Below are 23,212 nucleotides of genomic sequence, written 5' to 3'. Positions count from 1 at the left end.
AAATAGCATGGCTTGGTCCAGGTCCGCCTTTGACCTCAAAGTAACAAGTAACATCTTTTTTAAGAAGTCTTGTGCAGCAAATTTATCCAATGCAATGTGTATTTTGATCTCTTGACAGCTGCTTCCATGAGCATGGATTGTGGGGTCCCAGCAAGATGAAATGCTTGACAACTTCAATATTTTTCCCTTTATTATGACATTACCTATTGGTTCAATTGTGGAAATAATGGCTTTCTTTGCATTGAATTGTGATTCATAATGAAGGCTGCTATCCTTGATCTTTATCAAGTACTTCAATTCTTCCTTTCAGCAAGCAAGGTTGTGTCATCTGCATATTGCAGGCTGGTAATAAGAATTCTTCCAATCCTAATGCTGGATTCTTCTACATAGTCCACTTTCTCTAATTATTTATTAAGCATACAGATTGAAGACGTGCAATGAGAGGATACAACCCTCATGTGCACCTTTTCTGATTTTAAACCGTGTATTATTCCCTTGTTCTGATTACACGACTGCCTTCTGACTCATGTACAGGTTCTGCTTGAATACATTCCCATTTGTTATGATCCGCACAGTAAAATGCCTTAGCATAGTTAATAAAACACAAGTAAGCATCTTTCTAGTATTTTTTGCCTGACCCTCTGCCAGTTATCTGTCAATATATTGAGGCAACCATTGTTAGATGATCATCAGCAAAATTTTACTTTCATGTGATATCAATTATATTGTTCTATGATTTGTGCATTGTGTTGCATCATCTTTTTTTTGGAATGATACAAATAAAGATCGCTTCCTGTCAGTTGGCCAAATAGTTGTCTTCTAAATTCCCTGTCACAGAAGAATGAATACTTTCAGAGTCTCATCAACTAGTTGAAACATTGTGATTGGCATTTTATCAATTCCCAGAGCCTTGTTTGGGGCTATTCCTTCAGAACAGCTTGGACTTCTTCCTTTGGTTCTGGCTCATATACTACCTCTTGACACAGTTGAATGGCTTCAGTTGAATAGTTTATTTTGGTACAGTGCCTGTGAATTCTTTCCGTGTTCCTCTGATGCTTCCTGCATCATTCAATATTTTGTGCATAGACTCGCTATTGCCCACGGAATCAATCTTGCAACTCAAGGCTTGATTTTTGTCCTTTTAAGTTCTTTCCGTTTAAGATATGCTGAGCGCACGCTTCCATTTTGATTTTCTAACGGTAGGATTTTATTAACAGATAATGCAATTATGGAACATATACCAATATTTATTTACAATTGTGTTAACAGATAGTACAGTCAGGGAAAATAATACTACCAATTAGCCACAGTTTATTCAGTACAGAGAATCTGATCTAAATCTAGCTGGCCTAGTGCAACATCACAATCTCCTTTATTTGGATATTAAATGGAATTTTTTTCTTATTGTATTATCTGCTAATGAAATCCTTTAATAATCTGGCCAGAGAATAGTTTGGGGTTATATCATTCCTAAATATAGCCATGTTCAAGAAAAGATAAAGCACATCCTCTACATACATCAAGTGCTATTTCACTAAGTGAAATGGTATTAGGAACTTTCTAATGATTTGCCCTACTTACACCAAAATTTTCATATGATGATATCAAAGAGATAATGGAGGGTTGAATTATTGTAGAAATATGCATTTTTTTCTTTCTTTCAGATTTCAAACAATGAAGAACAACCAGACCATCATAAAGGAATTCATCCTTGTTGGCTTTTCTCATTACCCAGATGTGCAGATATTACTATTTGTGATATTTTTTTTCCTTTATCTTGTCACTCTCTTGGGTAATATGACCATCATGGGTCTAACCTGGGTAGACAGAGACCTCCACACGCCTATGTACATTTTCCTGAGTGCGCTTTCCTTCTCTGAGACCTGCTACACATTGAGCATCATCCCCAAGATGCTGTCCGATCTCCTAGCCAATAACAGAAGCATCTCAGCCATTGGCTGTGGCTTGCAGATGTGTTTCTTCTTGGGACTTGGTGGCACCAACTGTGTCCTTCTCACTCTAATGGGGTATGACCGCTTTCTGGCCATCTGCCACCCTCTCAGATACCCACAGATTATGACCAATGTGGTGTGTAAACAACTAGTGGCCTGTGCTTGGGTTGGAGGGTTTTTTGTCTCTGTTACAGAGACTGCATTGGTATTTGATGGCTTTTTCTGCAGCCCCAATCTAGTGAAACACTTCTTCTGCCACATGCGGGCAGTTCTGAAGTTGTCCTGTCTAGAGAGTGATCTTACAGAGCTCATTGTGTCATTGATCCCAATGACGGGATTGCTAGCTACATTCCTGCTCATCATCCTCACTTATGTTTTCATTCTTTCCGCTGTGCTAAGGATCCCTTCAAGCGAAGGCAAGCAGAAGGCCTTCTCTACCTGTGCCTCTCACCTCACGGTGGTCATAATCCATTTTGGATTTGCCTCTATTGTTTATGTGAAGCCAGAGGCTACAGGGGGTGATGACACTCTCATTGCTATCCCTTACACTGTCGTAACTCCTTTTCTCAGCCCCCTCATCTTCAGCCTCAGGAATAAGAGCATGAAGAATGCTTTTAGAAAGGTATTAGAAAATACCATTGCTTTTAATAAATGACATTGGTTCATGGCTAATGACATACAATATGGTTGAATTTCCCCCGAAGACAACAGATTATTTACCCCATGACCTCCGGAGATGCTTGCACTGCTTGCTTTTTTACAAAGATGGGGCTATGGGGAGAAAGCCACTGTGTTGAAACCTAAGCCACTACAGGTATCACGTAGCGTCCAGAAGCTCTCGACCCCTTCTAACCTTTCTCTGTCAGAAGAATACCACTCCAGGCATTAGGCTTCTGCCAATCAACTTCTGTATGTCCTGCACCAGGTATGGAGGAAGACAAAGCATGGAAGCAAAAGTCAAAACACTACAATATATATGATCATTGCCCTCAGTGATCCTTTAAAATATCTATGCATGTAAAAGTTGAAGAATTTGTCTTGGCAAGTATATGAAACACTGAATTGACTTCCCAAGGAGATAAAGCCATTCAAGAGAGGAAAGATTTTACTTAGTGACTACCAACTGTCTACAGTGTGCATCCATCTATTAATGAGATATGTTTGTTAAATGGCTCTGCTATATCAATTATTAAGTATTTTTAATAACATGATGTCCATCACTATGACTTCAAATCATGTCAGATATGAGCTTCTATCTATATAGATAATTTTAGGATATACACTCAAATAAGTAAAGGAGGACATTGGAATCTATACCTGTCATGCTTGGGGCAAGTTCATGGATGAGGTCAGAAACCATCCCCATTTTCTATAAGATTAAGATGCTTAAAGGTTAGAAAAGGTTAAATATTTAACATTTCCAGGATTTTGAGGAGTAGAAGAATATGATGAAGAAAAATGCTCTAATTTTGGAAGTCATACAATGTATAAAAGAAGAAATCAGATGAACGTCATAGCAATTCTTTATCTTCCAAGAAGAAAATTAGACATACTAGAGAGGTTATAACACAGATGCTTAGTAACTGATGCTACTGAAAATCCAGGCATATACCTGAGGAATTTCCTGAATTATTTCTCAATTCTGCTGTTAAACTCTGTTTTCTCCTGAAGGACAGTTATTTAGTACTGCAGTTTTTAACTAATATGAAATTTAGATGAAAAGTTTTAAAGGGCCTTCTGAACTCCCTTATTTACTGAAATTACATAAAGTTAAGTGAAATCATAAGTGAAGGTTTTTATACAAACTCACTAGTCAACATTACCCTTCGCCATGATTCTATTTATTTTCTTGGGACATTTCTGTCACATGTGGTGGCAAAATCTCTCTCCCCCTTCAATCTGTGGTCACTATCTCAGTTGTGAGGGTGTTCCTTCTACTTTATTTCACTCCTAAGAATACGTTATTCAATCAAGGAAGCTATAAATTCTAATAAGTAAATATTAATAATTCATCTGTTCATTGTGGATCTCGAGAATATCACAAAAGTCCAGACTTAGTTCCTGAACTATAATTGTGTCCAAATAAGCTACAAGTAGAAGACTCAACAAAGCAACAGTGGCACAGATTGTTAGTTGATGACATACAACTAATATTAGGCTAGAAATCAGTAAATAAATGGGAGCTGGAAAATATCTGTATATTTAGAAATTAAGATATATACTTAGAGACTAGCCTTCAATCAAATAAGAAATGCCATAGCTATTCAAAGGTAAGTTTCTTAATCTTATGAAGCTTTTTGGCATAAAAATATTATAGTAAACTTTTGAATAGATTTAAATGTTTCTGTGTTAATAAGGAACATATCAAATAACAAACAAGGCAAGAGAGCTCTTGCCATAATTTTTACCTCACTTTATAATTCTAGACATTAGTCAACAGAGTTTAAAAAATGAATAAAAGACATAGGATTCAAAGGAAAGAAAAATTTTATTTTTCATAAATGTTCTGATCATTTATGTTAGATATTCCACCCCAATTTGCCAATAAATTAATAGAATTAAGAAATAAATTTAACTATGACTCTGAGTGCACAGTTCATAAATAAATCAATTGCATCCCTACAAATTAGCCAAAAATAAATAAATATTCTAGAAATATTATTTAGAGAAGCTTCAAAAATATCAAATCCCTAGGGAAAAATAAATATTTAAAAATCCTCTACACATAAACTAGAAAGCATTAATTATATATTTTATAAGAACCAAGCGCAGAAATTTATATGTAGATTTTTAATATATAGATTAAAGGCTCAATATTGTAAAGGTCATTGAATTTATATACTATTCAAAGGATACCAATGAACAAGAGGTTTAAAATGCTTTGGGAGGAGTTTTTAGGTTATTTACAATTTGTACCGACTTACAAATAGCCAAGATATTCTTGAAGATAAAAAAATTAAATTATTAGTTCTACCAGACATCAAGTCTCATTATAAAGTTACAGTGTACTATTGGCAATAACAATAAATACAACAATGGGAGGACTGCATCCCCAATAACTCACTCATATATAGGAAATTGCTTGATGACAAACATAATTTTGCTCAGCCGTGAGAGAATTATAGCTTTCCCAATTACTGGTTAAAATAAAATTGCATATCTGTATAAGAAAAGCAAAACTTAACCTAGAGGACACAATAAACAACAAACAAATTCACATCAATTTCTTGGTATCAAAGCATTAACTTTGGAAGACAAAACAATAAAATTAGAAAGTGAATAAGAGGATTTATTCACAAATATGTGAAGGGAGAAGATTATTTAAATGGATAATCAAAATTTTAACCCAAAATGAAAAGATTTATTAAAGAGATTTAATTAAAAATGGTCAATATTCTTTATGAAAAAGCAGTATTCAGGGAGAAAATAGACAAATAGTATAATAAAACAGTTTACAAATTCAAACAGTTACAAATAATGATGTTATTAATACAAAATTTAGATTTCTTTCAGAGAAGGGGAGATGTCATTGACAGCAACACATAGAACGTATGGCTGCGAAGCTCCCCTTTCTTGATTTGAGTTATGTTTACATGGGTATTTGTCTCATAAAGTTTACTTGGACTTGCACTTGTTTGGATGTTTTTCTGTGTTTATTCTTTGTGCTACAACATAAAGAACAAACAAGCCACAGAATGAGAAGGTCTATGACATATAACTGGCAAAAAAAATCTCTGATAAATAAATAATCCCTACAGAGGCCTAGAGAAAGAGACAAAGATGAGGCAATTGAAAATTCTGACTTGGGTCAGGCATATCTTATCCACAAAAGCTTTCTTTGCTTTTCAACACGCTAAAAAGGTTTCGTGCTTACTAGTGATCAGTCTCATTAGTCAGCATAAAATTGAACATTAAAATCACAATTATATACTACCATGAAATGGTTAAAATTAAAAGGCTAGTTAAAATTTTACAGTGGTAGAACAATGGTATCTCTTGCATGTTCTAGGCTTGTAGTGTGTATTAGCTTGATCACTTTTATTAATTTATTAATTTTACAAAATCAAAGACACCTTAACAAAAATATCAAAATGTAAATCAATTGTTCTTGACATAGTCTCCATCTAGGTCTATATACTTTAAAAAAATCCTAGCAGTTTATTGGCATATAATTCAATAATTCAACTACCAGATAATTCAATGTTATAAACACATTAATAAAAGGTGTATGATCCTCATGACTATTTTAAAACACGTTGTTCCATTCTTGTACGCATTATCACTCGGTCTCCATTTCCTAACAACCTCCCCAGCCATAACCCAAAGAAACAATTAATCCAGTTAATCTCCCTCTAGATTTACCTAGCCTGGATTCTGTAAAAAGAAAAAATATTAAAAAACAATAGCAAAATAAAATATAGAAAACCTCAATGTAAAAGAAAACAGGGAAGAAAAATATTAAAAATCAGAACAAATCTAAAATTTAGAACAAATGACAAGGTGCTACATTTAACCACACAATACCAGCATTATGCTGCTTTCCAATGCGCTCTGTCTGATAGCAATGCTATTCACGTCCCTGGCCAACAGTAAGAGGGGATTGTCTGGAAGCTACAGCCATGAAGGAACCGTGCAAAGGGACTTTTAACTTCCAGTGTCATCCATAGCCTTCTGCAAACCCAGTGCTTAGAATTTAAATCCCAATACCATTCCCTCTTCCTGTCTTGGATTTTATTATTTACAGTCTTTGACTCACACAAGAGTGCTTCTTCTATGTGGACTTGGCTGATAACTAAGTTAGATGGCTGCTTGGTTTAAGAGAAGTCTTTAAGACCCTAGAAACTATTTAAAAATTTAATCAGTTTATTAGGGGCTCATACAACTCTTATCACAATCCATGCATACATCAATTGTGTAAAGCACATTTGCACATTAATTACCTTCATCATTCTCAAAGTATTTGCTCTCCACTTAAGCCCCTGGCATCAGGTCCTCATTTTTCCCCTCCCTCCCTGCTCCCCCAACCCTCATGAACCCTTAATAATTCATAAATTATTATTTTGTCATATCTTGCCCTGTAAAACGTCTCCCTTCACCCACTTTCTGTTGTCCATCCCCCAGGGAGGAGGTCACATATAGATCCTTGTAATCGGTTCCCTCTTTCCACCCCACCCTCCCTCTACCCGCCCAGTATTGCCCCTCACACAACTGGTCCTGAAGGGATCATCCACCCAGGATTTCCTGTGTTTCCAGTTCCCATCTGTACCAGTGTATATCCTCTGGTCTAGCCAGATAGTTGGTGGGGAAGAGGGTGGGGTGGGGAAGGAAGCGTTTAGGAACTAGAGGAACGTTGTATTTTTCATCGTTGCTACATCGCATCCCGACTGGCTCATCTCCTCCTTGAAACCCTTCTGTAAGGGGATGTCCAGTGGCCTACAAATGGGCTTTGGGACTCCACTCTGCACTCCCCGACCCCCTCATTCACTGATGATGTCTGATACCTGATCCCTTTGACACCTTGTGATTATACCGGCTGGTGTTCTTCTTTCATGTGGGCTTTGTTGCTTCTGAGCTAGGTGGCCATTTAAGACTTTAAGCTTTCTTCGCCACATTTGCTTATGTACCCATTTGTCTTCAGCGATCATACCATGGAGGTGAGCACACAATGATATGATTTTTTGTTCTTTGAAGCCTGATAACTGATCTCTTTGGCACCTCGTGATCACACAGGCTGGTGTGCTTCTTCCATGTGGGCTTTGTTGCTTCTCATCTAGACAGCCACTTGTTTACCTTCAAGCCTTTAAGACCCAAAATGCTACATCTTTTGATAGCCGGGCACCATCAGCTTTCTTCACCACATTTGCTTATTCACCCGCTTTGTCTTCAGCGGTTGTATTGGGAAGGTAAGCATCATAGAATGCCGATTTAATAGAAGAAAGTATTCTTATATTGAGGGAGTACTTGAGTGGATGTCCAATGTCCTTCTGCTACCTTAATACTAAACCTATAAATATATGCACATAGATCTATTTCCCCATCCTCATATATAAATATATTTGCTTCTGTACATATCTTTATCTAGACCTCTATAAATGCCCTTTGTCTCCCAGCTCTTTCCTCTATTTCCTTTGACTTTCCTCCTGTCCCACTATCATGCTCAGTCCCCACCAGGGTTTCAGCAATTCCTCTTGGTTACATTACCCTTGATCATGTCCTACCAGGCCTCCCACACCCTCCTCACCCCTGATTTGGATCACTTGTTGTTTTCTTGTCCCTGGGTCTGTTAACACCACTTCCTTTCCCCCCGCCCACCTTCCCGCTCCCAAATCCCCAAGGAACTCTTGATCCTGTTGTTTTCTCCTCCAGATTGTTCATCCAGCCTATCTTACTTAGACAGACCTGCAGAGATATTAACATGCCCCAAAACAAGACAGAGCAACACCAAGCAACAATATACAACAAAACAGCAACAAACCAATGACAACAAAACACAACATGAAAGAAAATCTTGTAGTTAGTTCAAGGATTGTTTGTTGGCCTTTAGGAATGTTTTCCATCCATTCTGTTGGGGCACCATGCTCTGGCCCCAAAATTCACCTTCAGCATTCCCTGGGGACCTTGCTGCTCCATTCCCTTGCTGTTCCGCTGCACTCCCCCAGTGCTTTGCCTTGGTGTGGTGGGATCAGATTGGGTGCAATTCCCACACTGTCTCCAGTGTTGTCCCCTGTAGGGCTATGGGTCAGTGCGGGGCGTCATGTCTCATAGTGGGGCTGGCCATGTGGTCCTCTCTGTGGACTGGCTGCTCTAATCAGGAACATCATCCTCACGGCCTGGTGGACCAGGATGTGCTCCACTCTGTCCTCCTCCCCTTTCATCTGCACCTGTGTGCTCTGATCAGATATGTCCCTCTCCAGGAGCTGCAAAATCAATGTCGTCCTTTGAAACAAATTCTTCTGTCCACTTAGTAGTTAGGATTGGGGCCAGCTTCCCCAGACCTCTCCACTGGTTTTCTACTCCATGCCGGTATGTTGCATTCACATCTTGGAGCACTGGGTTGAAGTCTGGTCCTTCTTTCCCTGGAGATATAAACAACCCTCTCACCTTGGGTGGGTAGTGCCCTGTGACCCTGCTACCCATTTCTTTTTTATTATTATTTTCCCCTTTCCCCACCTCCTTTTTAGTTGTCTACCATGTGTATCCCTGTATTTGGTCTGATCCCTGCCATATTAACTGCTCCTCATCCTAGGAATGCTTGTATACAGTAGCTTTTTCACTATGCCCCTTTTTATTTTTTTTTAAAGCTTACCTTAGCGGACTCATATTGTACTTGTCCTTTTGTGCTTGGCTTACTTCACTTAGAATGATTTCCTCCAGTTCTTCCCATGCAGTGATGTACTTCATACATTCATTCCTGCTTTTTAGCGATGCGTTGTACTCCATTGCATGTATATACCACAGTTTTTTAATCCACTTGTCAGTTGATGGAAATTTGGGTTGTTTCCAACTCCTTGCAATTGTGAACTGTGCTGCAATGAACATTGGAGCACAGATGTCTGGTCTTGGTTTGTTTCTTGCCTCTTCTGGGTATATGCCCAGTAGGGGGATTGCTGGGTCATATTTTAACTCTATTTCCATCTATTTTAGATATCACCAGATCACTTTCAACAGTGGCTGTACATACTTACAAGTTCACCAGCAGTGGATGAGAGTTGCTGTCTCCCCACAGCCCCTCCAACATGTTGTTTTCTGATTTTTTGAATTGGGTTATCTTTGAGGGTGTCAGGTGGTACCTCATTGTTGTTTTAATTTTAATTTCTCTTAAGGCTAAAGATCAGGCACATATTCTCATATGTGTGTTGGCCATTCGGATTTGTGTCCCTGTGAAACTTTTGTTCAGGTGCTTTGCCCACCTCCTCATTGGGCACTTTTTTTTTTCTTTTTGGGAGCTAGCAGAGTATTTTAGTTTTTAGTAATAAGGTCTTTGCCTAGACCTATTTTTTTCCTGATGTCTTCACCATACTTTGCTATAGCAGCCACATTATCAATATTTATCACTTTTCAATTTGAAGAATTAACACTCTGTATAAAAGATTCTAAGAAATATATTACCAACGGTAATAAACCACCCTGCTTCCTACTCAAATTAGTACAGGTGGAATCAAAGCAAGCCTGTAAGTCAGCATAGAACTGCTTCGGTGCGTTTCGAAGACCATGACTGTTTTCTGGAGTAGCAAACCCTGTATTTCTCCTGCAGATCAGCTGGTGGTTTCGAAAGGACGATCTTGTGGACTGCAGTCCAATGCATGCCCACCATGCCACCAGTGTCCCTTTGTTCCCTATAGTGGCCTGAAAATGGCTGAAAGAATTTTCAGTAGGAAAAGAAATCATTTCAGTTTCTTCATCCGATGTGTTAGCAAACCTGTCGACCGCTCCTTAAAATACTTACAGCATCAATTGTTCTCGTCATCTTGGCCGTGCTGACACCTTATCTAAACTTCACCATCACTTCATGAACGATCCCAGAGAGATACTTACTCTTTGAAGCTGTTGTGTTACTTCTGATGGATTCTGAAGCTAACTCAAGCTTAATAGGCCAGTATATATACTCCTCATTCTAGACCCTAAGCTACTGTGTGCACATGTTGTACCCGCGTAAGATGTCTAAGATGTTCATAAAAGTAATATTTGTAACAGAAAACCCGGAAACTACTCAAATATTCATCAACAGGAAAATAAGTTGCGATATATCAATTCAGTATATTAGTATTCAGAAACAAAAACTAGTGAAATCGGCTACATATTTAATATATGTGAATTTTTTTTCCTTCTTGAGACCATGTCTTTCTTCATTAATCTAAAAAAATACCTTAAATAAACAAAGGAGAGGTTACAAGTAAAGGACTTTGTCTCTGATAAAATTTTTATCAGGTTTTTCTAAATTTTACAAAAATTCAACTAGTTGAATTTGTCTTTCTTGCCAAGGAAAAGTATGTAAGAAAATAAGAAGTGGTACAGTAGGAGAATGTGGTGCTAGAGAAGAATACTGACAGTACCCAGGATTGCTTGAAGGCGAGACAAATCCTTCTTGGAGGAAGGTTGGCAAGGATGGCAAGACTTCATCTGACACACTGTGGACATGTTGTCAGGAGAGACCAGTCCCCTGGAGAAGGACAGCTTGTTAGGGCCTCAAGGAAATGAACCAACACCATGACAACAGCAATGGCTCAGCCCCAGGGACACTGCTGAGGATGGCACAGGACTGGGCAGTGTTTCCTTCTCTTGTGCATACAGTCGCCAGGGGTTGGAAATGACTCAACGGCACCTAACAACAGCAATAGACCTTTTATTTATTTATTTTTCTCTTTTTTAGACCTTTTATTTTTATCTCTTCTTTTCATCCTAAATGTAGAGTGTTTGTTTAATATATGTATGTATGTCAACATATATGTGTCTATACACAAATTCAACTCTAAGCATAGGATAAAAAGAATACATGTGATAGTTTCTATCTTCAATAAACCAACAACTATGTTATAAAAAGGACATCATCATAAGAAATGGAGAAAAAATAAAAAGTGTTAAAACTTTAAAGGAAATGTTTACAGTAGATTTCCCTCAGTGATTTACTGGGTTACATTTTGGGCTGCTCACTGCAAGGTCAATAGTTCGAATCTATCAGTCAGAAAGATGAGAAAGAAACATAAGACTGCTTCCTTCATAATTATATGCAATACACTACATTTCTTCATTCTTGACTGCTGCTTCCATGAGCGTTGATTAATGATTAATTCCAATAGAATGAAATTCTTAATTACTTCCAGTAACTAATCCATATTAGTCATTCAAGAAAAGCAGTTGAATGAATAAATAAAAATGCGTGCTAAGTAAATTTAGGTCCATGTCACATTTCTATTGTAACCAATGTACTAATATTCATCAGAGATGATTTACTGTGAAAACCTTTTCCTGAGGTTATTTTTAAAGGTATTAAAAAGAAGACTATCGGGAGAATATGTGTACAAACCTTTTTTCTGATCATTAAAAGCCATTATATGAAGATAAACTGTTCAAAAATTGTATTTTGATAAGTGAAGGATAATTGAATGTTAGCAAGTTCATGGGTTTAATCAGTTAGCATCTCATGACTTGTTATAATATCAATAAATACTTTTGGATTATGTGTCCTTCTATTTAGGATTCAGATGTTGTACAATTTTTATAAAGAAGAGTTGAACTTCTGCTTCCAAGACATGGGGCTGATATGCTTTTTCCTATTCCTCTAATTAAGTGGAACCTACCCCCCCCCCCCTGAGTATTTTATATAAAACAAACAGAAAAGGATTCTGAGACAAAGCAGACCAGCTCTAGACCTAGGGAAGGAAACACTGACAGTAGTACATTCTTTGTGTCAGACATATCACATACTATGTTCTAGATACATGCTGAGTTGGGTGTAGGGGAAGACAATATGCATAGACAACAAGAGGGAGGTTGACAAAAATGATGGAGGTAGGGAAATATACTTGTAGGGCTACAACTGTTAAAGGCAACAGAAGAGAATATGTTACATGCATTGTCCTGCAATAAAGGTGACATGATTGGCATTGACTGAAAGGCAGTGTGTTTGGGGTTTTTGCATGGATAGACACACAGGCTGAATAGATGTGGGAGGGAGAGTAGGAATATACACACACAAGTGTATTAAGTTTGTCACAGGATATTTGTGCATGGGAATGTACTTTTGCTGAAAATATATCTAAAACGTGATTGAACATAAAGGGGCCAAACTTATTTTTTAAATTCTTAGAAATCACCAAATAGCTGGAAAAAACAAGCCAGTGGCACCTGGGGCTCTGGGCCACAGTCTCAGAGAACACCAAGGTCAATTGGCACAGCTCACAAGAACAATGGCATAACATAGTTAACAAAGACAACATTCTGCATCCATATGTTGGTAAGTAACAACTGAGATCTTAAAAATGCTTGAGAAGGTACATAACGGGTGGATATTGGTCTCTCTGTGTCCACAGGAAGGAGTGGTAAGAGTCCAAGTCACATGGAAATAATTAGTCCCATGATCTAACACACCATGCGAGCAACAGCCTCCGTGACTCTGAGCCTGGAAGAACTATATGATATAGACTACCATGAACAACAGCTCTGACAGAGATCATATTAGTGGGATCAGCATAGAATGGGACACAAATGTGGAACAAAATTCAGAGTCATAAAATAGCCAGTCTTACTGGTTGGATAAGAACTACTGGAACCCCCAAGGATGTGCCCTTTAGTCTCCCTTGAAGTCTGGAACTGACTTGGAATAATTTGCAACCAAACCATAGAGCTATCTGTAGTGGGGGCAATAACACCAATGAGGAATGGACACCTTGGAGCAAGTAGCCATTTGCGATCAAAGGACAGCATGTACACAAGGACAAGTTCAGAGAGTAAAGGAAAAGAGAAATGGGGACAGGAGACTCTGGGAGAAAATAGGATAGATAATGTTACTGTGTGGGGGCGGGAAGCAATGAATGACATAAAATAAAAGTGTATAAATTGTTGAATGAAAACTGATATGCTCTGTAAATCTCCATCTATCGTTCACAATGAAATGTTTTAAAACAGTGGTTCTCAACCTGTGGGTTGCGACCCCTTTAGGGGTCAAACGACACTTTCACAGGGGTTGCTAAGATCATTGGAAAACACATATTTCTGACGGTTTTAGGAACTGAGACACCGCTCCTCTATCTGTCTCCAGGCAGGTCTGCCCACATGCAGACACGCCCACATATGAGTACCCAGTGTGAAGACTGCTACCCATGTTACAACAAGCTTCAAGACAAAACTCATTTATTTGTAATTAGAAATAAATATTTCACCATATATAATTACATATTGTTTTGGTGATTAATTACTATGCTTTAATTATGTACAATTTGTAATAATGAAAATACATCCTGTATATCAGATTTTTACGTGACGAGTCATAACAGTAGTTAAATAGTGGTTATGAAGTAGCAGCCAAAACAATTTTATGGTTGGGGGGGGGTCACCACACATGAGGAACTCTATTAAAGGATCTCAGCATTAGGAAGGTTAAGAAGCACTGTTTTTAAAGGTAGCAACCCCAAATTGCCAATAGGCCCATTCTCCTGGCCGAGTTCTATTCCCAAAGTGATAGAGGGGAAAAAAAATCTCCACGGGTAAGCAAGGAAAGAGTTCTCCTCTCATGGCACTGGTTGATAGATGGGAGACAGTGTCTATCTCCCTCCCACTTAAAGATAAGCAAGAGACACAAATGCACAAGTGGAAAGGAAAGAGAAAGAGGAAGAAAGAAAAGCCTACTCTTTCTACCCAAAGACACAGACAACAACCGCTCTGTGATGCAGCTACATGTCACAGAGAAAAGACTGCGGCACCATTCCCACTCATGCCAAAAATGGTCGCCCAAGGCCATCAGAAAACACATAAATATTTCACAGTACATAATTACATATTGTTTTTTTAATTCCTCACTATGCTTGAATGATGTTGAATTTGTAACAATGAAAATACATCCGACATATCAGATATTTACATGACGATTCATTACCGTAGAAAAGTTACAGTTATGACATAGCAACAAAAATAACGTTATGGTTGGGGGTCATCACACCATGAGGAACTGTATTAAGGGTCGCACCATTAGGAAGGTTGACAGTGTAACAAGCATTTGATTGTCCCCCATTACCTCCAGTGGGATAGTGTCAAGAAATATTAAGTAGGGGCTAGGATGTTCCTTTGCACTAGTTGGATATGAGCCATTGATGGACTCTCGGTGTCAGTAGAGACCACCTAGAGAACCTGGACGTGCTCTTATCATGTAATGAGAGACTTATTCACCTCCCTACTGAAGTGATGTCAGTGGAGGACTAATAGCGGGTTAGGACTTAAAGCCAATAGCCAACAATAACAAATAATTATGACACATATTGGGTGCCGTAATTATCTGCAGGAGACCCTGATCACTGTTCTCCATTATCCATTTCCTCCGGGTTTTTAGTAATAGAACACTTGAAATTTGAGAGGGTACATAGATGCCCTGTTTCTACATCCCTTAGCCTTCTTTGCAGTGAGTTAGACAGGACTGGAGACGGATGTAACTCCTATGCCTTGCTCTTAAATGATTTCACTCTCTGCTCTCCTGATCATTTGGAAATGGCGACACAAAATGAGGTACCTTATGCCCAGAAATTATTTTAAGAATGGCCACCTCCTGTACCTTATACAGCTTTGTGAAGTTTAGGCACTCTTCCAGCTCCATAAATCCTGGACTGTTCATCATGGAGTTGTTACATAGGAAGAAATAAAATTCTATCTGATTTAAGCTGTTTTATATTGGAGTCTTGGTAGTTTAGAGAATTCTTGGAATGTATAATATAAACATTAAATTATATCTTAATAAAGTTGTTAGTGAAGTGTCTGGGACATATAAGTACTCAGTGAATGGCAATGGAGTATAGATATACTTTGTGTTTTCGTAGGGAAAGTATAAAAGTAGCTTTCTGCATCAACACTGAACCCAGTGCGGAGTTTCTGATGCTGGCACTCTTCCTATGTACCAGCTCTCCACCACCTCAAAATAAATGCCAAAGAAAAGTAAACGTGCCAACTCTTTATAGCTTCATATGGCCTTTTGCAAAGTAATATAGCTTGTAACTTTTATTCTTCAGTAACAGCAGACTTAAATTATTGCAAACAGAATTGAGCAATCACTTCTAACGAGATGTGCTTCGCCCCCTAAACTAGAGGTCACTTGGCCTCTGTGTGAACACTTCAATATCGAAAACTTATCGCACACCCCTAGAGGTAGCCCAGTTTATTTTGACTGGTCCAGCAAACCAAGAAACAAAGAATAACTGGGGACGAGATGAAAGCTAGGAGAACCAGGGCTCTGAAAGAATAGCCCTGACTTTGAGAAATAAATTCCAACGTAAGCCAGAAATAAAATTTTCAAATCATTTATCATCTTTGTTCCAATTATCCTGATGTCTTCCTTGTACACCCTCTTAACTCAGTTCTATTCACAAAACAATAGAAAAAAAACTTTTTAATGGGTAAACAAAGAAAGAATTCTCCCCTCATGGCACTTGTTGATGGATGGGAGACAGACTTTTTGTCCCACTTATAGATAAATGAGATACAAATGCACAAGTGAAAAGAATTAGTCAAATTGATATTTTCTTTCAATAAATTAATAGTGTAAAAATTCCTTCAGAATCAATCAGTCTATAACTCTCTTGCTTTATTCCTTTATTACCTGAATAGAATTTTATATTTGAATTTTGGAATATCCTTCTACCTATGTAGTTCAACAGCCTCTTCCGCACCTCCGGAACACGGTTAGTAAAAGCTCTGCAAGCTCATACATGAATCACACTCTGATAAGGTGAACACTTAAGTGAATGTGGTTTTGGCCTCTCTGCTTATATTTATAAGGCAGTACACTGCATACAGGCCTTGGGCCTTGGCTCATACCTTCCTTAATACAATAACACTTTGTTCCAACAAATTGGCATTCTATGATGCTCACAACCTCACCCCACTACCCGATCGCCGAAGACAAAATGGGTGCAAAAGCAGATGTGGTGAAGACAGAGGATGGTACCCGGCTATTAAAAGATGTAGTATACGGGAGCTTAAAGGTTTGAAGTTAAACAAGTGGCCATTCAACAGTGAAGCAACAAGCCCACATGGAAAAAGCACACTAGCCAGTGCAATTGCAAGGTGTCATCAAGACCGGGCAATGGGAATCAGAAGCTTCACAACAAACAGTAAGCAAACAAACAAAAATGCATTGGTGAGAATGGAAGGGGATTGGAGTGGAGACCCAAAGCCCATCTATGGACAATGGAACATCCCCCCACAGAGGGGTCGCAGGGAAGGAGTGAGTCATTCAGGGTGCAGTAGAGCACTAATGGTCACGCAATATACCTCTGATCCCTTGAGGCCTCCTCACCCCCCACTATCATGACTTCAATGCTGCCTCCTAATCAAGACTAGATGGGAGCATGTACATAGGTATAGGCAAGACATAAAACTCACAACACATGGAACCTAGGAACAGGAATGGGAATAGAGGTATCAAAAGGGTAGGGGTAAGTGGGGGAGATGTGGGGAGGGAGGGGGCACTGGTCACAATGAATGGCACATAATCACAGCCCTCATCCAGGGGGAAGAACAACAGAAACCAGAGGAGAAGGAGACAGCGGTCAGCGTGAGATTTGAAAATAATTAACAATCTACAATCTATCAAGGGCCACGAGGGTTGGGGGAGTGGGGGGCGGACCAAAAAAAGAGGAGCTGATCCCAAGGGCTCAATGGAAAATAAATGTCTAGAAAAAAAATCAATGCGATATATGTACTAATATATGTGATACAATTGATGTATGGGTTTTAACAAGAGTTGTAATAGCCCCCAGTAAAATGGTTTTTAAAAAAGAATTAATAAAGTAATTCAAAACAAGCAAACAGAAGGACTGCATTCAACTTCTCTTTAGGCCTGAGTCTCTGCTGGCCTTGCTCTTTTGAGATACTGCATATGCTCTAAAACAAATGGTCCCTGAGGTCTCGTGGACAACAATCATGCTAGAGGAATGTAGGTCACCATGACAATGCATCTTATGGGACTATATCCCTGATGGGGAACTAAAAAGGACCGGCTATGCTGCCCTTGCTTGCTTTGTGGCCTCACCTGCCAAGCCGCTGTCCTGTCACACACACATGAATCAAGGACCAGCATGAAGTATCAGCTTTATTGAAGAGGGCTTGGGACCGCCCATCCCTGTGCATAAACAACAGGTAAAAAATGACTACCCACAAAGACAGCGCTTGTGAGCGAATGTAGAGAGGCAAGCCAAAGACTAAGTGACTATCTGCGATGTTAGACACCGTGAGATCCTTTATCTAATCTTACTTCGCTCCTTGTTCTGAAAGCCTTAAGAAAATTCTATTTCCTTAACATTTTCTATGTACTTAAAATCTGAAAAAATGTTTAGTAATCCAAGAATTTCAGAATGAGAATACTTCTAATTTACTCTTATATTTACATGTTTATGATTGTGAAAATTACATGTGAGAAATATATTTAAGATTTCCGTAAGTATGAAATATTATCAATTACATATGTGTTGAAACACTGAGGTTAAACTCTAATATTAATATTTGTGAATGTGGTATATATATTATCATCCTACTTAGGAAATCATGTAGGAAGAAGGAACCCAAGAAGTAAAGAATATGAGCAATAGGGAGAAAAAGGTACATTTAGAGGGTAGCGCTCTCCTTGTTCCTGGACCAGACAAAAAAGCTAGCCTATCATGCTCAGTCAATATTTACACAGTCCAAACTCAAATGATTTTTTTCAGATATATTTGTTGAATTTGGTCACCACACAGAAATGAGTCAAGAATCAATTTGCTTTTACATGAATGGATCTGTCTGGCTATACCCAAGAAGACCTACTTATTTCCACCATGAAAAAAAATGTATGACAGTGGTTAGGTTTGCTATGTCCCTGGCCAGAGCATTTGGATTTATCCCAGCCAGTAGCATATTACATGCATGATCTGTGGAAAGAGAAAACACAAACAAATCCCTTACTCTTTATATCTTATCTTCTTGATCTATAATAGATATGTAAACGAAACCAAACACACTGCCATTGCGTTGGCTCTGACTCAGCAGCTCTATAGTGATGCTAGATGACTGTCAGATTGCCCCATCGGGTCTCCATAGTGCATATCCTTATAGACATAGATCATCACACGTTTATCCTACTGGTGGGTTCAGAGCACCAACCTTTGCCTTAGCAGCCAGGTACTTAGCTGTTCTGAGGATTAGCTAGTTTCATATACAAAAGACACCTGATACCTTGCCTTTTAATCAGTCTTATATGTCATCTCTGTGTTCACAGACTAACTACAATGGCACCAGTTGGTCCTCAGTTGTTGATCCATCACATTCATTGATTAGTGAGTTGAGATTATTCTGTTTGTGAGGATAGAATTAAGAATTCAAACATAACAAAACAAAGCATCATTTTCTCTGAATGCAAGATATGCCTTTATGCATGTGTCTCATGTGTCTGGACTGAAGTCTGCTGCTCCTTGAGAAAGGTCACTGGAACGGAGGCAATGCATTATGGGGACTTTGTGGGTGCAGCATCCAAGAGATGGATATTAGCAAGTCATCTGTCTAATTCTCCATTTGAATGATCCCAGTGCTGTTTATTTGAATTAATATGAATTCATAGACTAATGAACTTGTCATTGAGTTTTAGAATAATGAATGTCTCATACTGTGGAAAAATGATCATCCTCTTAATTAGCTTTCTGTTACAAAATGGGAACTGTAAGAGCAGCAGCAGAAGCCTTTATTGACAGAGAAGGAAACAGTTTCAGCGTTGTACTTCTGAAATAGAGGAGCAGTATTTTCCCACATTCCTAGCTTATTATAAAGCTCTGTCATCGCTCATTGTTGACTCATAGTGACCTTTGCATGTAATTCACAACAACACCAAAAAGCATACAGACAAACTCCCTGCCATCAAGGCGAAGGTGATTTGTAGCAACACCCCGAGGTTTCTGAGAGTGTAACAGGTCAAGGGAGTAGACAGCCTTGTCTTTCTCCGGCAGGGCTGCTGCTGGTTTCTAACTGTTGACCATGTGGATCACACCCCAACCAGGACGCTTCTATTTTTATTTTTCTTCTTGTTCAGTACCCTCAAGTCAGTTCTAACTCTTAGCGACGCAATGTGCAACAGAATAAAACACTACCCAGTCCTGCAGTGTCCTCACAGTTGCTCCCAAGTTTGAGTCGATTGTTGATGCTGTTATGTCAATCCATCTCACTGAGGGCCTTCCGCTTTTCTACCGACTGTGCTGTCCTCTAGGCACTGGCCTCTCCTCATAACACGTCCAAAGTACGTGAGACAAAGTCTTGTCATCCTTTGCACAAAGGATTATTCTAGCTGTACTTCTTCCAAAACAGATGTGTTTGTTCTTTTGACAGCCCATGGTACTTTCAGTATGCCTTGACAAGACCCTGCTTCGGACGCATCAATCCTTCTTGGGTCTCCTTTATCACCTTCACGGGCACTGCTGAAAATACAATGCTCAGGGTCAGGCACCTCTGTCTTCAATGTAACAGTCTCGCTTTTCAACACTTTAAAGAGGTCTCAGTGTAGTGATAATTAATTAATTCAGTGTAGGAATATAGAAACGTTACTGTTAACTGTAGATTTGGAAGAGAGCTCTAGGTAAGTGCACAATCTCCCCATAGTTTCAATAACAGTCATATCAAAGTAGCAGACGTTAGGGATCCACTTAGACAATATAGGAAATGGACACAGAGGAAGCGCTGTCTATGAAGCCTCTGTACTTCAAGAGGACGGCGGGAGGGGTAGCTGGGAAGAGACGGAGAGCATTTGAAAGGGAATGAATGGCTGGACCGGACAATTATAGTCAATAGCACTTAGTCACAGAAGTTCTGTGGGTAGAAAACTTTAAGTGGATCTGAGGGAAAATTCAATGGCAGACATTTTCAGGAAAATTTCCAATGGCCACACTAATTATTCTGCAGAACCTAAGCTATCCAATCAGTATGGCATACTAAAAATTCTTATCAGGGTTTTCCTGACAATGTTGCTGTTTGTCTATTCAAAAGACTTTCGCCCAACTTCCTAGGAAAGTCAAAACTGAATCTGACTGTGTGGCTGTTTCCTAGAGAGAGGCTGTCAGTGCCAATGTTAGCAGTGAGAATGTGGATGACTGATAGGTCACAACTCCCTGTGCAAGTTAGCAGTTTGTAATTCATTGTCTTCAGCACAATTGAAAAAGGAGCTTATCAGCAAGAAGATTAATAAAAATACTTTGAAGGTAGATTATTGTGCAATGTCTGGCACACAACGAATGGAAATTTCAAAGAAATTATTGTAACAAGCATAACATTTGTTCTATACTCTACCCCATGTACTTCCTGGAGTTTCATTTATGTGTTTGCTTTCTCTGTGCTTAAATCTCCAAATGAGAAGCAGGAGTGAAATATTGCAGATGTTCGCATTATGGTAATAACCAATCTTCATGACTTCAAGCAATAACTAGGGGGAGCGCAATCCAAATGCTTACAAAATACTTTTCCAGTAAACTAGCATTTTTTCACATGTAATGTATATTTTAAAACTTGCCATGTATATTTGCTTTGATTAAATGTATATAAATAATAATCATAAAGTGATATTTAGAAAAATGTTTTAAAATGATAGCCTCAGGAGTACAAGAAACAAATACTGCAAATACAGAGACTTTCAGTTATACACAAGTGTTATAAAACCATAGAATTTTGTTTAGTGAGAAAACAGATGCTAAATTTCCATCTTTTAAAGAGACCTGCACTCATATGACTTTTAAAATACATATTAATCATTATCATAGCCCTGATATCTAGGTTTTAGTGGATACATAAAGAATAAGTAATATGATAAACACTTTTAAAATGTTGACATTCATCGCATAGCAGAAGTTATATATCTACAAAGAAGTTATGTACCTAACATCTGAGGGTAAGTCAGAAAGTATTGTTACCAAGGTTCCAGTTCATACATGCATGAGCTCATTGCAAGCAAAATGTGTCTAAATATGTCTCTGTTGCTGCCTGTAAGTTCTCTCAGCAGGGTGCTTAACTCAGTCCCATTATTTCATCTTTAAAAAGAGTGTCCCAAGATCAGCTAGCTCAAATCACTAATTTTTCTATCAGTCTTTTAAACTAATGCAGAGAGTTTTATAAAAGCCATCCTAACCAGAGAGAAATCTAGGATTTACCACTACCATCCAAGGAGCAAGATCCAATCAAATGAGGAGTTCTGGGGAGATCTGCTGGGCTGGTTCAATTCCAGGCACAAAAGTCAGCCAGAAGAGCGGAGAATACTTTGGGGGGAGGGGGGAGATCCCAAACACCAATCTTGATATATTTTCTCATAGGACATGAGATGATTGTGGGGCCTTCTTATGAAAAAGTTTTAAGAAAATTAAGAACTGAAACACCCCCCCCCAAAAAAAAAAGCCAGAAAGTTGCTCTGAAGCACCTCGCTTCCCATGGCAACACGGTGTCTGCTCATCCTTGGAAAGGAGCAGGTGCAGCCCCACCAGATTCCACTGGCAAGCTCAAAGCAGATGTCATCCCTGCAGACGTCGGTTTGATTCCAAAATTCAGAGAACAGTAAAAGGGAACACAATTGCAGCTCCTGTAGGCCGTCAGTGCTGCCGTTTTCATGCAATCGAAATCAAAGGCTGCAGAATTCTCGGTGGAAGGGTCGCTGTTAGGTGCCATCGAGTTGGTTCGACTCATAAGGACCCGGTGTCCAACTGAACGGAACACTGCTGGGTCCTGTGCTGCCCTCGCAAGTGTTGCTGCGTCTGAGCCTATTGCTGCAGCCGCCGTGCCCGCTCATGTCCTTGAGGTTCTTCTTCTGCACCGACTCTACCTTACCAAGCAGAGTGTGCTTTCGGGGGGATTAGTCCCTCCCGATCACAGGTCTCCAAGGAAATGAGATGAAGTTTTGCCCCCCTGGCTTCTAAGAAGCATTCTGGTTCTACTTCTCCCAAGACAGACTCGTTTGTGCTTCTCACGGGCCATGGTTCTTTCAAGATTCTTCATCAATATCATAATTCAAATGCATCCAATTTCCCTGGTCTTCCTTCGTTCAGCTTTTGTTTTTTACAGGCAGTAGCTACATATGGGGTTGCAGTCTTCAGAGTCATCGGTTCAAAACCACCAGCGGCTCTGCGGGAGAAAGATGGGCCGTCCGACGCCCGTGAACAGTTACAGTCTCAGAAACTCGCAGGGGTAGTGCCACCGATCTGTAAGGTTGCTCTGAGTCAGTGTGGCCTCGATGGCAGTGAGTGCGAGGTGCTTGAACATATGGATTTGTTCAGACGCGCCTTGGCCCCCAAAGTGACACATTTCCTCTTTCACATTTTAGGAGCTCCTGTGTGACAGCTTTGCGCATTGCTATATGCTGCTTGCCACAGTGTGCCACCGTCTCATGACGGTTGCCGCCATGAACATTGACTGTGTATGAAAGTAAACTAAATTCCTTGAGAAGTTCAGTCCTTTCTGCTTATCATGATATTGCCTGTTGGTCTAGTGTTTTAATTGGACTTTGATGATGTAATGGCTAAGCGTGGAGCTGCTAAATGGTTTGAAACCTCCAGCCAGCTCCC

The 23,212-nt window shown here is 39.2% G+C and overlaps 1 protein-coding gene across 1 annotated transcript; it reads left to right on the top strand.

The window, feature by feature from the left end:
• The first annotated feature begins 1,674 nt into the window (after nucleotides 1–1,674).
• On the top strand, nucleotides 1,675–2,607 carry LOC142437122 (olfactory receptor 10X1-like). Its single transcript, XM_075540412.1, has one exon. The coding sequence runs from the start codon at nucleotides 1,675–1,677 to the stop codon at nucleotides 2,605–2,607; it is 933 nt and encodes a 310-aa protein (XP_075396527.1).
• Nucleotides 2,608–23,212: the final 20,605 nt, after the last annotated feature.

Source organism: Tenrec ecaudatus, chromosome 1, assembly GCF_050624435.1.
Source record: "Tenrec ecaudatus isolate mTenEca1 chromosome 1, mTenEca1.hap1, whole genome shotgun sequence".
NCBI classification, from domain to species: Eukaryota; Metazoa; Chordata; class Mammalia; order Afrosoricida; family Tenrecidae; genus Tenrec; species Tenrec ecaudatus.
Note: the sequence above shows the minus strand (reverse complement) of the source record. Positions and strands in the feature narration are given on the sequence as shown.

Bases quoted from the DNA above. Each gene is read 5' to 3' on its own strand.
- LOC142437122 (XM_075540412.1), top strand. From the start codon at position 1,675: ATGAAGAACAACCAGACCATCATAAAGGAATTCATCCTTGTTGGCTTT.